The sequence below is a fragment of the Rhamphochromis longiceps genome, linkage group LG3 (genome assembly GCF_057381845.1).
Source record: "Rhamphochromis longiceps isolate RC_006_pf linkage group LG3, R_longiceps_female_GT1.1, whole genome shotgun sequence".
Taxonomy (NCBI): domain Eukaryota; kingdom Metazoa; phylum Chordata; class Actinopteri; order Cichliformes; family Cichlidae; genus Rhamphochromis; species Rhamphochromis longiceps.
In genome coordinates, this window is record NC_140559.1 from 721,129 (window position 1) to 735,608 (window position 14,480).

General features: G+C 44.0%; 2 protein-coding genes across 3 annotated transcripts in view; both read left to right on the forward strand.

The window, feature by feature from the left end:
• LOC146672420 (uncharacterized) overlaps nt 1-14,480 on the forward strand; it is a 36,368-nt gene that overhangs the window by 19,069 nt on the left and 2,819 nt on the right. The window contains exons 1-2 of one of the 2 annotated variants that reach the window (XM_085386865.1): nt 11,067-11,156; nt 11,279-11,371. The exons of the other annotated variant lie outside the window; for it this stretch is intronic. Of the exons in view, the coding sequence (XP_085242991.1) occupies nt 11,296-11,371 (76 nt within the window). The 5' untranslated portion in view covers nt 11,067-11,156; nt 11,279-11,295. Of the gene's footprint in view, nt 1-11,066; nt 11,157-11,278; nt 11,372-14,480 lie in introns of those variants that run through there. 2 annotated transcript variants of the gene reach the window in all.
• LOC146672422 (low affinity immunoglobulin gamma Fc region receptor III-like) lies at nt 7,174-8,480 on the forward strand. The gene is made up of 5 exons (XM_085402575.1): nt 7,174-7,192; nt 7,383-7,646; nt 7,726-7,971; nt 8,047-8,169; nt 8,300-8,480. The coding sequence occupies exons 1-5, from the start codon at nt 7,174-7,176 to the stop codon at nt 8,305-8,307; spliced, it is 660 nt and encodes a 219-aa protein (XP_085258701.1). The 3' UTR covers nt 8,308-8,480.

Consider the following 14,480-nt stretch of genomic DNA (forward strand, 5'->3'; position numbering starts at 1 on the left):
GTTTGTTCCCTGCGCCTTAGGGTCGGGGAACGGGTCCTGACTGTCATCTGCGCTTATGCGCCGAGTGGCAGCTCGGAGTACCCAGCCTTCTTAGAGTCCCTGGGGGGGGGGGTGCTGGAAGGTGCTCCACCTGGAGACTCTGTTGTCCTGCTGGGAGACTTCAATGCTCACGTGGGTAATGACAGTGAGACCTGGAGGGGCGTGATTGGGAGGAACGGCCTCCCTGATCTGAACCCAAGCGGTGCTTTGTTATTGGACTTCTGTGCTAATCACAGTTTGGCCATAACGAACACCCTGTTCGAACATAAGAGTGTCCATAAGTCACTTAGAAAAAAAAAAAAAAAAAAAAAGAGTGTCCATAAGTGCACGTGGCACCAGGATGCTCTAGACCGTAGGTCGATGATCGATTTTGTAATCGTATCACCAGACCTGCGACCATATGTTCTGGACACTCGGGTAAAGAGAGGGGCTGAGCTGTCAACTGATCACCACCTGGTGGTGAGTTGGATCAGGTGGCGGGGGAGGACGCTGGACAGACCTGGTGCACCTAAACGCGTAGTGAGGGTGTGCTGGGAATGTCTAGCAGAGGCCCCAGTCCGCGAGATCTTCAAAGCACACCTCTGGCAGAGCTTCAACAGCATTCCGAGGGAGACTGGGGACATTGAGTCCGAATGGACCATGTTCAGCGTCTCCATTGCCGAAGCTGCTGCATTGAGCTGCGGCCGCAAGGTGGTTGGTGCCTGCCGTGGTGGTAATCCCCGAACCAAATGGTGGACACCAGAGGTGAAGGGAGCCACCAGGCTGAAGAAGGAGTCCTATCGGGCTTGGTTAGCCTGTGGGACTCCGGAGGCAGCCGACAGGTATCGACAGGCCAAGCGGAATGCGGCTCGGGCAGTGGCTGAAGCAAAAACTCGGGTGTGGGAGGAGTTCGGAGAGGCCATGGAAAAAGACTTTCGGACTGCCTCGAAGAGATTCTGGCAAACCGTCAGGCGTCTCAGGAGGGGAAAGCGGTGCTCTACCTGCACTGTGTATAGTGCTGGCGGAGCGCTGCTGACGTCGACTGAGAAAATTGTCGGGCGGTGGAAGGAATACTTTGAGGACCTCCTTAATCCCACTGACACGTCTTCCGAGGAGGAAGCAGAGTCTGGGGTTTGAGGGGAATGACCCGCCAATTTCCGGGGGCGAGGTCACTGAGGCAGTTAAACAACTCCTTGGTGGCAGAGCCCCTGGTGTTGATGAGGTCCGCCCCGAGTTCCTGAAGGCTCTGGACGTTGTAGGGCTGTCCTGGTTGACACGCCTCTGCAATGTTGCGTGGAGATCAGGGGCAGTACCTGTGGACTGGCAGACCGGGGTGGTGGTCCCCATCTTTAAGAAGGGGGACCGGAGGGTGTGTTCCAACTACAGGGGGATCACACTCCTCAGCCTCCCTGGGAAAGTCTATGCCAGGGTGCTGGAAAGGAGAGTTCGTCCGCTAGTCGAACCTCGGATACAGGAGGAACAATGCGGTTTTCGTCCTGGTCGTGGAACACTGGACCAGCTCTTTATCCTCTCGAGGATACTTGAGGGTGCATGGGAGTTTGCCCAACCAGTCTACATGTGTTTTGTGGACTTGGAGAAGGCATTCGACCGTGTCCCTCGGGGTGTCCTGTGGGAGGTGTTGCGGGAGTATGGGGTGTCTGGCCCATTGCTACGGGCCATTCGATCCCTATACAACCGTTGCAAGAGCTTGGTTCGCATTGCCGGCAATAAGTCGGACTCGTTCCCGGTGGGTGATGGGCTCCGCCAGGGCTGCCCTTTGTCTCCGGTTCTGTTCATAATTTTTATGGACAGGATTTCTAGGCGCAGCCAAGTGGCGGAGGGCTTTCGCTTTGGTGGCCTCAGAATCTCATCTCTGATTTTTGCAGATGATGTGGTTCTGTTGGCTTCATCGGGTGAGGACCTCCAGCTCGCACTGGAACGGTTCGCAGCCGAGTGTGAAGCAGCGGGAATGAGGATCAGCACCTCCAAATCTGAGGCCATGGTTCTCAGCCGGAAAAGTGTGGAGTGCCCACTCCGGGTCGGGGATGAGTTCCTGCCCCAAGTGGAGGAGTTCAAGTATCTCGGGGTCTTGTTCACGAGTGATGGGAGAAGGGAGCCGGAGATCGACAGACGGATTGGGGCTGCAGCTGCAGTAATGCGGACGCTGCACCGGTCAGTCGTGGTGAAGAGGGAGCTGAGTGTAAAAGCGAAGCTCTCGATTTACCGGTCGATCTACGTCCCTACCCTCACCTATGGCCACGAGCTGTGGGTAGTGACCGAAAGAACGAGATCGCGGATACAAGCGGCGGAAATGAGCTTCCTCCGAAGGGTGGCTGGCCTCTCCCTTAGAGATAGGGTGAGAAGTTCGGCCATCCGGGAGGGGCTCAGAGTAGAGCAGCTGCTGCTCCACATCGAAAGGAGCCAGCTGAGGTGGTTCGGGCATCTGACAAGGATGCCCCCTGGGCGCCTCCTGGGCGAGGTGTTCCAGGCATGTCCCACCGGGAGGAGGCCCAGGACCCAGGACACGCTGGAGAGATTATATCTCTCGGCTGGCCTGGGAACGCCTTGGTATTCCCCCGGACAGGCTGGAGGAGGTGGCTGGGGAGAGGGAGGTCTGGGCCTCTTTGCTTAGGCTGCTGCCCCCGCGACCCGGCCTCGGATAAAGCGGATGAAGATGGATGGATGGATGGATGGGGTCATGTGTTTTCATGGAGCCACCACACATCAAACATCAAATTTTACAGCAGAGTCATAGATCACCATTTTCTATCTATACAGTGCTTTGTGATCTTTACTGTCAAGGTAATCAGTTTGTTTAAAGTATCCAAAAGGTATTTACAAATATCATTTCACCAGCTGGGGCTGGCTCCTCAGTTACAATGAGCGATGGTGGATAGAATAGAATAATCCTTTATTCGTCCCACAAGGGGAAATTTGGTTGTATCAGCAGCAAAAACACACATATACAAACAGAACAGGACACGGAACAGAAACATACTCTATTTTTACATATTTATATCATGGACATTAGTTACCAAACAGTGTACTGTACAGTTAATAAAATTAAAGTACAGATAAGTGGCAAACTTAGGTTGTAAGTGTGCAAACAGAGCAGGATACTGAAAGATGTTTAAATAGTTAAGAATATTTAGAATAATTAGAAAAGTGCAGATTGTGTATTGTACCTGTGCATTAAAAAGTGGACATGTAACTTCCATTAAGTTAGTGTATATATATAAACTGTGAAAAGTAATGTGCAAGTTATAGCAGTAGAAGTTGTTACAGCACTGATGTAAACATCTATGTTTGTTGGGAGCAGTTTTGATTGTACAGTCTGACAGCTGCAGGGAGGAAGGACCTGCGGAAACGCTCCTTCATGCAACAGTCTGTCACTGAAGGAGCTCTGCAGTTCAGCAACATTTATATACATGGGGTGGGAGAGATGTTATTTTGGCCAGAGTCTTTCTGTCTCCCACCACCTGCACTGGATCCAGGGTGCATCCCAGAACAGAGCTGGTCATCATGATGAGTTTATCCAACCTCTTCCTCTCAGCTGCCAATAAACCGCTGCTCCAACATACAACACTGTAAAAAAATGACAGATGCCACCAGAGTCATAGAAGGTCTTTAACAGCGCTCCCTGGATTCCAAATGACCTCAACTGCTTCAGCAGGTAGAGTCTGCTCTGACCCTTCCTGTAAAGAGCATCAGTGTTGTGGCTACAGTCCAGTTTATTACTCAGGTGAACACCCAGGTACATATAAGAGTCCACTATCTCAATCTCTACTCCTTGGATGTTCACCGGTGTCAGTGTGGTGGGTCTACATCTCCGGAAGTCCATCACCGACTCCTTGGTTTTACCGGTGTTGATCAGCAGGTGGTTCTGCTGACACCAGTCCACAAAGTACAGAGTCCACTGTCTGTACTCTGAGACATCCTCACCTGTGATGAGGCCGACTATGGCAGAGTCGTCAGAGAACTTCTGTAGGTGGCAGCGTGGGGAGTTGATGAAGAAGTCTACAGTGTAGAGGGTGAAGAGGATAAGATAAAAGGATAAGATAAAACGCCAAAACACAGACTTAACAATGTGGTGTATGCTGTACAGTGCAGCGAGGAATGCCCAGACCTCTACATTGGAGAGACCAAACAGCCACTTCACAAGCGCATGGCACAACATAGAAGAGCCACCTCCACAGGACAAGACTCAGCAGTCCATCTGCATCTTAAGGATAAAGGACACTCTTTCGAGGATGCCAATGTTCACATTTTGGACAGAGAGGACAGATGGTTTGAAAGAGGAGTGAAAGAAGCCATCTATGTCCACTGTGAGCGACCATCTTTGAACAGAGGCGGGGGTTTACGACACCAACTCTCTGCCATCTATAATCCAGTTTTGAGATCCCTTCCCAGACGCCTTAACGCCCACTCACATCCTGGGCCATCTGATCTCAGGAATTCGCATGATAAGGTGGGGCCAGGTTTCACAATGAACCCACCCGAAACTCTGGCTGATTGGGGCCCACACCCAATTTCACACCTTGGCTCAGGCAATTAGAGGATCATCAGGGGGTCCTTTTGTCCCTCTGTGGGGGGTCTCTCCCACTAGGTTTATATCTGGGACTCTCCACCATTTGACCTTAGAACTGAAGAAGCTTCTCGGATGAGAGGTGAAACGTCTTCAAGTAACTTAAAGAAGTCCAGATGCTTTTCTTTGCAAGCTCCTTTGACTACGATGACCTGGATGACTGAGAACCTTCACAGACATATGATTGCTCAGATTTCCGGGAAGGTCTGTAGGCCTGAAGACGCAATCAGGAGTGGAGATGCGCTGCAAACTTTTGCTGGTGTAATCTTCCTCTAATCAAAGTTAAAAGGTTATAGTTTTGGGGGATCAAGAGTGAATCGAGTGGAGAGAGGAATTCTGAGAAATGGATATAGCAGACTGTATAGCTGAGCGGGGAGAATGGCTGCTGGAAGGCTCCCCAGGCAGGCCAGAATTCATTAGATATGTCAAAGTAACTTACTGTTAAACGAACTGTTGTTGATACATACAATATAAAAAAAATAAGTGCATACATCCACCCTTTTCCCAGTGTCTGGGTGAATTGTTTAACTAAATTTATTTTCTAATCAGTGGTTGGTAACACCAGAGTCACTTCCCTCTGTCTCAAAAAATTAATCTGTTGTCCTCCAAACTGAAGAGTTAATTGTCATTTCTCATCAGGACATTCTCTCCAAAAATATCTCTCTTTCCCACTGCGGTAGTAATTTTTTTTTTTGCCACCTTGGTAAATGGCCTGTATTTATATAGTGCTTTACTAGTCCCTAAGGACCCCAAAGCGCTTTACATATCCAGTCATCCACCCATTCACACACTGGTGATGGCAAGCTACATTGTAGCCACAGCCACCCTGGGGCGCACTGACAGAGGCGAGGCTGCCAGACACTGGCGCCACCGGGCCCTCTGACCACCACCAGTAGGCAATGGGTGAAGTGTCTTGCCCAAGGACACAACAACCGAGGCTGTCCAAGCCGGGGCTCGAACCAGCAACCTTCCGATTACAAGGCGAACGCCCAACTCTTGAGCCACGATCGCCCCACCTTGCGGTGTTTCACTGAGGACTTGCCTCACAACTCCCCATTTTTAAAGCTTTGGTGAGACAGAGGGTTGATTTTTTTTCTCTCGGGGACATCAGCCATCTTGGAGTTGTTCCTCAGCACCCACACTCAGACCATACTGTTTGTGACGCCAAGCTTGTGGTGGAATTTTCTGTTAATAAATTCTGCAAAGCGGGAGAGCAAACAGCAAACATCCGATTTCTACAGCCATGAGAGCTCTGCCCTTGAGACATCGCAGCGCCTCTTTTATATTCTCACACACGACTCTCTGTATCTTTTCAGTTACAACAGTTCTTTGTCCCACCTGGGCTGTTGCTGGGCAGGGAGCATTCATGAAGCACCTGACGCTGGTCTCCCTTGGAATTTTCATACAATTAGCAGATAACATAGTTAAACGAGCAACACCAGGTCATATTGACCTTTACCTAAGAAAAAAAGGCTAGATTTTGTCAGTGAAATTCTAACCACCTAAATCTAAATGTTAAAATAAACTAGAGTTTTGCCATCACTAGCTCAAGCTCGGGACCTCCCAGAAGGTACCAAAGGCCTGGAAGCTTGAGGGTCCTGCACAGTATCTTAGCTGTTCCTAGGACTGCGCTCTTCTTGACAGAAATCTCCGACGTTGTTCCCGGGATCTGCTGGAGCCACTCGCCTAGTTTGGGAGTCACTGCACAGAGTGCTCCGATTACCACTGGGATCACTGCTATCTTCAACCTCCACATCTTCTTGAGCTCTTCTCTGATTCCTTGGTATTTCTCCTGCTTCTTGTGTTCCTTTTTTCTCATGTTCACCATGTCTAACACTATGGGTGTCTTCCTCTGCTTGTCCAAAGTTATTAAGTTAGCTAAAGAGTTGGGATGCTGTGTAAGACATAAATAAAGCTAAAATACAAAGGTTTGGACACTGTGTTGCATGTTTCCCTACTGCAGGGGTCTCTGCAAGCATACAGAGGGGGTACTCTGAGAGGGTACAAGATGACAACTCTGGAATTCTCCTAGAAACAGTCGATCATATTTGTTTGTCAAAGCTGAATTCAGGGCAAACTACGCTAAATTAGCGTTTTTAGCTAACAGCTACAATAAGCATAACAGTTACCTTACGGCTATCATTTGTTAACATGACGCTTGTTCTTATGCATGTAATACATTTAATACCAAGCTGAGAGTTTATCCGCTGGTCATTCGACATGACGAATGACTTCTGAAGTCTTAATTCAGCTCAAGACGCTGTAGATTCCCGTCAGTAACACTTTCGGTCCGCCAGTAAAACGTAGTTCTATTAATCTGCGCTTGAACCGGAACCGGATGTAAGTTCCAAAAAACTGAATTTTGGAACTGAAATTGAATTGTAGAACTGAAACTGAATGGTGAGAAGTGAAACTGAAATTATTCGAGAACTGAATTTTTAAAGGATAAAATGCACAGATTTCTGCCCATACGACATGTTGTTGTTGTTATTATTATTATTATTATTATTATTGATCCAGCACAGTCCTACAGCTTACAGTGTGTACTCTAAATAGGTAAAAGTAATCCTATGGAACAGCCCAAAACTGGTAACTTGAAATATTCACAAAATGATGCATTTGGGAATATTAGGGATAGTCAGAAATCTAATTGCCAGTGCTAATGTATTGGACTGAATTAAATATGAAATGCTTACTTTAAAAAAAAAGTGGCTGTAGAGTGTGTTTCATGTGAACCATTTTTTTCTTAATAATTTGCATAATCCGCTCTCCCTCACAGCTCGTTTGACTGTGAGTCCCAGCAGCTCTCAGCTGTTTAAAGATGAGTTTGTGACTCTGAGCTGTGAGGAGGACGACAGCTCTGCTGGATGGACTCTGAGGAGAAACACAAGCAGACAGCAGAACACTCAGTGTGGAGATGGGTGGGGGAAACTAGCTGGTTCTAACTGTAACATCAGTTACATTGACCCACTTGAAAGTGGAGTTTACTGGTGTGAGTCCAGAGAGGGTCCCATCAGTAACATGGTTAACCTGACAGTCGCTGGTAAGCTGAGTGTGTGGAGTTAGTGTTGATGAAGCTGTGTGTAAATGGATGAAATGCTGTAGTTTGTCTCTGTGCTCAGATAAATCAGTGATCCTGCAGAGTCCTGTCCTCCCTGTGATGGAGGGAGATGACGTCACTCTGCTCTGTAAAACAAAGACCACTCCCTCCAACCTCACAGCTGCTTTCTTTAAAAATGGCATCTTCATTGGAAACAAGATTACAGGTCACATGACCATCCAGCATGTTTCCAGGTCTGATGAAGGCCTCTACAAGTGTGACATCAGCAGTCATGGAGAGTCTCCATCCAGCTGGATCACTGTCACAGGTGAGGAGCTTCACTCTGATTTCACCTCTTCTTTCATCCACACATTAACCTGAACATGTGGGATTCTCTCTGCAGAAAAACCTCAAATTACATCTGGAGCTTCGCCCCCCGCAATATCCCTCCTGCATTTTAAGTTTACTCTGATGGGCTACCTGGTGTTTGTTGTTCTGTCCATAGTACATCTCCACTCTCCTCAAGGTGAATCTCTAACATCACACAGCCATGGGCAACACACTGACCTGTCAATCAGTTATTAACAATCTGATGATTATGAGCTGTCTCTAACTGAAACCATGATAAAGTTAAATCCTTTCTATTCCAATTTTAGGTAACTGAGCTGCCTGCCCCCAGATGATAACCAGATCCACCAATGGTGAGCAGGATTTGGGCAAGGAGGTTAATGATGTCACCTTATGGCTCGTGCTAATCTATTTCTGTGTTTTTATCAACTGTTTCCACTTTGCTTTTGTTCTCTGATCCAGTTCATAAACTTTTGACTGCAACTCTGTTCCATATTTATTTACGTTTGGCTCTTCTGATTAGATTGTATATGGGTGTTAATGCACCCATCGTTGCTGTTCATTGTTAGGATAAAGGATTTTGAAAAAGTCTTTGTAAATCATGAATTGTAAATGTTTAACCAAATTCTGGGTTCTTTGCAATAGGGGTGGGGTTTCAATTATCAATTTTCCAATTAAAATTGATTCTAGCTTGAATAACTTGTTATTGATTCATTAAAATCCTGAATCATTTTTAAATATAAATGTATTTTGCCAGAATCTCAGGTTAAAGCTGTCATTCCAAAACCACCAAACAGCAAAAACAGTAAATCAGATAAATGGATTCCACACAAAGACGTAAACAAAAAGCTGTTTTTTTTTCCGTCTCCTTCATGTTTTTCTGTGTTTTATCCTCAGTTACTTTGACACAAAGACATCTGCTGTGATGCTTACACCTCTGATAAAGTGTCAGCTTTGATTTTATAGATATAAAAATATGGATATGTACTTACTCATAGGTGATCAGAAATATAATATTTCTGACTGTGTGAGGCAAAAATTTCCCAGATTCAAATAGAATCAAATTGAGTTGAAATCAGGGATCAAATCGATTTGGGACCTTGTGAATCGGAATCGAATCAATTATTATGATACTTTGCAGCAGTAGGAGTAGCTTTTTTAAAATTTTGACTTCCAATCGTTGCAATCCATTAGTACCGCCTGTGGCAACGTTTCACAGTCTACGACGGGATTAACTCGTGACACACCGGCACCTGGCTCTATCATGACACTTCCTTCATGCACAATAATGTTCTTCTGTTCTTGCTTCTTGCAAATAAACTGTTACATAAATAAAATGTCCCTGTGTATTTATTTTCAGCTTGATGAAATGTCCAATTATGAAAATTAAATTTTAAAAATCACCACTACTTTTGTTCAGGATGATTTTCAAATTAAATAGATTCAATAACAAGAAATTATGTATTCATGAAAAGTTTATACACTAATGTTTGGCATTCAGCACAATGTCTTTTTTTGCTTATTAAATAAATTTGAAAATCATCTGAAATGAATGAGTAGTGCCTTTTAATATTTCATTGGTGTAATTTCAGTCATGTGAGACAATCATAAAGTGTGTGTCAGGAACATTTGGGGCAAATACACATAATTAATCAGCACACTTGGAGTGGATTGGTAGTTACATACTGGCTCAGGTAATGTAAACATTTTGGATTTAGTGAGGAGACAGCAGTGAAGCAGTGATTACAGAACAATTAGAGACATCGTGAATGAGTATTGATTGTGTGTGTGACATGAGTGATGGAGGTGTGCTGAATGGTTAGTACTGTGTTTTTATTTTTGAGTTTGTTGTGCAGTGGAGCATAAGCTGTTCTTGATAATGGATAATGAATGGATGCCAAATTTGTGAAAGAGCTTCTGAAATTTAAACTCCAGAAGTTAAAAGGTCAACCAGAAGGGAGAGATTTACAGATTTACATGAGCCCTGAGGAGCTCCTGTGCTCACCCTGATGGTGCTGGAGATGTTGTCACCGATTCGGATGGACTGAGGACACCTTGACAGAAAATCTAGTATCCAGTTGCAGAGAGAGGTGCTCAGTTCCAGCTTGCTGAGTTTGTTAAACAGTTTTTGGGGGATAATGGTGTTGAATGCTAAAGTCTATGAACAGCATTCTGACATAACTGTTTTTCTTGTCCAGGTGGGAGAGAGAGAAGTGAAGCATCCTCGGTCGACTTGTTTGGCCAGTATGCAAACTGCAGCGGATCCAGTGAGCAGGGGAGGTTGCTTTTCACGTGTGCCATGACAAGTCTCTCGGAGCACTTCATGATGATGTCAGGGCGATGAGATGGTAGTCATTCAGGCAGGATACTGAGGATTACTTTCTGCGTGAGGAAAATTCTTGAGAGTAAGAATTGTTTGTAGAGCAGCATCTGCATTACAAAGGCAGTGGTGTGTAAAGTGCAATTGTGTGTGCGTGTGTATGTGTGTGTGCGCGCGTGTGTGTCTGTGTGAAAACAGAAGCAGTTGCATGAAAAAGATTAATTCAGTAATTACTGATTACAAAAAATGATCCTGCCGCCTCACAATGATGAATCACAATAAATCCAGGGGTGTCTGTTTAGTCGTGATGACGTGAGTTGTGGGCGTTTCAAACCAGGCTTCGGAGCAGTGTTTCGGAGGCTCGACACACCGTCAAAACGCCATAAACTTATTGTGGCATGCAGGGGAATCTTTACAAAGAACCTCACAGAGAGAGATTGTTATTCAACCCCAAGCTGATAGGGGGAGCTCTTTATTACAACACACTCTGATGCTACACTGTGCTTCGAGGGTCATCAACAGCATAACAGAACTCACCCACGGTTGCATTCATTCTATAAAACAACACTGTAAGTGCCTTTGAACCGCAGTACAAACACAACATTCAAGAAAACAGTTAAAAGTAGTGTAACCATAAACAACAAAACAAGAACATCCAAACAGCAGTCCCAAGGCATGATGGGAGAGAACTAGCCGCTCCCCCAACACGCCACAATATCAAACTTCCCATTCTAGGAAGAAGAAGTGAGAAGAAGAAGAAAGCAGAGTTGAGTTGAGTCCGATGTTTCTCGTGAAAGTTGAGCCTGGATGAGCGCCCCGATGAAATTTCTGCTTCTTTCTTTCAGGTAACCGCATTAGTGAAGCCCACTTGTTACCTGGCGTATTTTGTCAGCGATGTGTAACATCGGTAATGCTCCATTGTAAATATCAAAACAAACACGTTAACTTTCGGTAACATTTGTTATAGAGTCCCTTTCGACTGTAATGGCGGCGTTACGACCATTGACTGTCCTGACGGGAGTATTTATCTTCTATCTGCTGGGACATCTTGACTGTGAAGGTAACCTGGTAAACATCTGCTATCCTTGTAATGTGCGGAGTTTGGAGGTTTATATAGTTACTGTAACAGTTCGTGGATCGATGTAACTCTGTAATGGTGAAAGTCACAACTTCTAAGTCAAAGTCTAATTCAAGTCGTGGTTTCACTTTCACTTCCAATGGCGCAGCTGCTGAATAAAATAAGTTTAAAAGTGGAATTTTAACTTAAACTTAACAGTAGATTTGTTTTAGAGCTGAGTGATTACATTACCGCAAAGCAACTTTTTAGCTAGAAATATAGAAATACAGGCCATTTACCATCGATATAAAATCAAAGACCAATGCTCCACCCCAGAAGAAAGTCCCCTCTTCACCATCGCCACGTGATTTATTTACATTTCAGCCATTTGCCATAAGAGGCCAGCAGGCAGTTACAATATGTGGGTATAGGAAGACAGAGTAATAAATGCATTTATCCAAAATAGTTTTTTTTAATATATCACAGTGAAGTGTATGTAGTTATACTTTTGTGTGTATATTTCTAAGTGAAAAAGGAAGTGTGTATTATCACTAGTGTTATCAGCGCTAATTTTCCACAGACGGAGATGCTTAAAAAACAAACAAAAACCAGAGTGCATGCTAAACACCAGTCAGTTTTATTTATTGCTGTTTTGATGGAATATAAATAATATTAATATAGTGTTATAAATCTATCAAATTAATTATTTTCTACCTGCCTGTTTTTATTCACAGTGCTTTCAGTAATGCCTTAAAAACACAGACTGCAAATAATCTTAATTAAAAAAAAATGTAAGTAACAGACTGAGTGCAGGTCTCCAGGTCCGGCTGTTCAAAGATGTTCAAAACAGTCCTGTTTTAATGACCCGGGTGCTTGGAGGGGTTTGTTTCCTAAGAGGGGTGCAGGGAGGGATGGAGATGATCAGCTTGTCCAAGGTGGGGGTGGGCTATCACTTCATAGGCCTGCTTGATGTTATTGTACACATGTTACACATCCCATGTTGTAATTTCTGTGGATTTTTGCCTCTAATTTTTCTAAAACTGTATTTTTTGAGACACCACTATTCACAGGTAGAGTCTGTTTTTCTTAGGGCTCAGGAAAGTCTTAACACCTGTCTGCTCTTGTAGGTGAAACAAGTAGCAAACTGGCATGTCATTCCACCAGCTACATATTGAGACATCGCTTATCTTGTATTATTAGAGTGGGAACATGTGAACTTCCCAATATCTTTTCTCTAATATCCAAGCCATCTATTTCTCTTCAAAAAGAGTTGTTGAGAGTACACCACAGTGAAACCAAGAAACCAAACAACCAAATAAAAGTTACAGAACAAGAGTTAGGAGAAATAAACATGTTCTGGTCCTGTAGCTGAAGCAGGTTGCAAACTGACTGCAATACAGTTAGATCCATGATTATGTGGACAGAGACAACTTGTTTATAATTTTGGTTTTGTACATTACCAGAATGAATTTTAAATGACATGACTCAGGTGCAGTTGAAGTGCAGACTTTCAGCTTTAATTCAGGTAGTTAAACAGAAAGGTACATAAGAGATGCATAAACATGTGAGGAACTAAAGCATATTTTAACACGTTCCTTTCTTTTCAGGGGCTCAAAGGTAATTGGACAAATTAAATAACTGTCAGTAAAATGTTCATTTCTAATACTTGGTTGAAAACACTTTGCTGGTAATGACAGCCTGAAGTCTTGAACCCATGGACATCACCACATGCTGGGTTTCCTCCTTTTTAATGCCCTGCCAGACCTTTACTGCAGCTGCTTTCAGTTGGTCTTTCCAAGTATTCGATCCTGAGTATTCCTACTATCTGGTTCTCTTCAAAGAGATAAGACTACACCACCATGAATCCTAGAAACAAAACCCCCAAGCAACGATTTAGAAACATGCAGAAATAACAGGCAGTGTGGTGATTTACACTGTGCGGACACCCTCACACCCATCAGTGTCACCCGAATTAGAAGAATTAAAACAGAATGGTGATGAGAACCCACATGAGTCCAGAAATCCAAACTGACTGTAGGTGTTGTGGGCTGAGATGGTGGTCACATCGTGGGTGTGACTCCAGACAATAATGTTCATTGCTGTTTTTGCTCAGCACACTCGTGTCTACTGCAGTGAATATAATGGGACCTTAAGAGAAATGACTACTTGGCTGTTGGCTCTCCACTGTACACAAAGGTGTTAACTAAAGCTTATGCTTGTTCTATGGTATTGCAGATGTCGCTGTTTCCATAGGTAGGGCATTTGCTGCATTCTCTATTGATGTTGTGTTTTTGTTGTTGTATAGCACTTTGTGACTTGTGCTTGTGAATATAAATACATTTTATAAACTTCCCTTCATTATTGAGCTGTTTGATAGTCATCCTGTCAGGGATTCAAATCTGTGCAGACATTATTTTATTAGTCCTTCCTGGATTTTCAAGCAAGAGGAACTTTGTTTTTAATACAATTATTAGTAAAAAAACAAACAAAAAAACAAAAGCAAAACAAAAAAAAAAAAGACATTAAAAGCAAATGGGTGCATCACAGTGGCTACATCTACATTTATTACAATCCGTGAATAGAAGAGACCACTACATGGACTCAGTCAAACATACAGACTTTTCACGTGGGGGCAGCTTCTGCTTAAAACTCTCTACAAACTGCGAGTCTCATGAAACTGATCTGTGAAACAATCCAATTAATAGTTCATAGATGGTACTGTAACATTTACACTGGATATCAGTATTTTAACTAGGGATGGGTATCGTTTAGGTTTTATCCGATACCGGTGCCAAACCGGTACTTTTGAAATGGTGCCGGTGCTTAAACGGTGCTCAAACCGGTGCTTAAAGAATGGAGAACACAAAATTGGTCCAAAAACCTCTCATGTTCAGCTGGTTTTTTGTAAAAAGACAACAATGTTAGCCTTTTCTGCAGCTATAGGGGATTTATGGCATCACTCTTGGCTGGAAGCAGTGCTTAAACAATGGAAAAAACACAAACTTTTGTAAATTTGTAAACACTGAGAATCACTGTTATAATGGTTTTTCATTTCTGAGACACGAAATGATTTATTCATGTAGAAAATTTTTTTTTTTTAACATTTGTTTGA

Bases quoted from the DNA above. Each gene is read 5' to 3' on its own strand.
- LOC146672422 (XM_085402575.1), top strand. The intron at 7,647-7,725 runs GTAAGCTGAGTG...CTCTGTGCTCAG, and splicing joins GGTTAACCTGACAGTCGCTG to ATAAATCAGTGATCCTGCAG. The intron at 7,972-8,046 runs GTGAGGAGCTTC...TTCTCTCTGCAG, and splicing joins CAGCTGGATCACTGTCACAG to AAAAACCTCAAATTACATCT.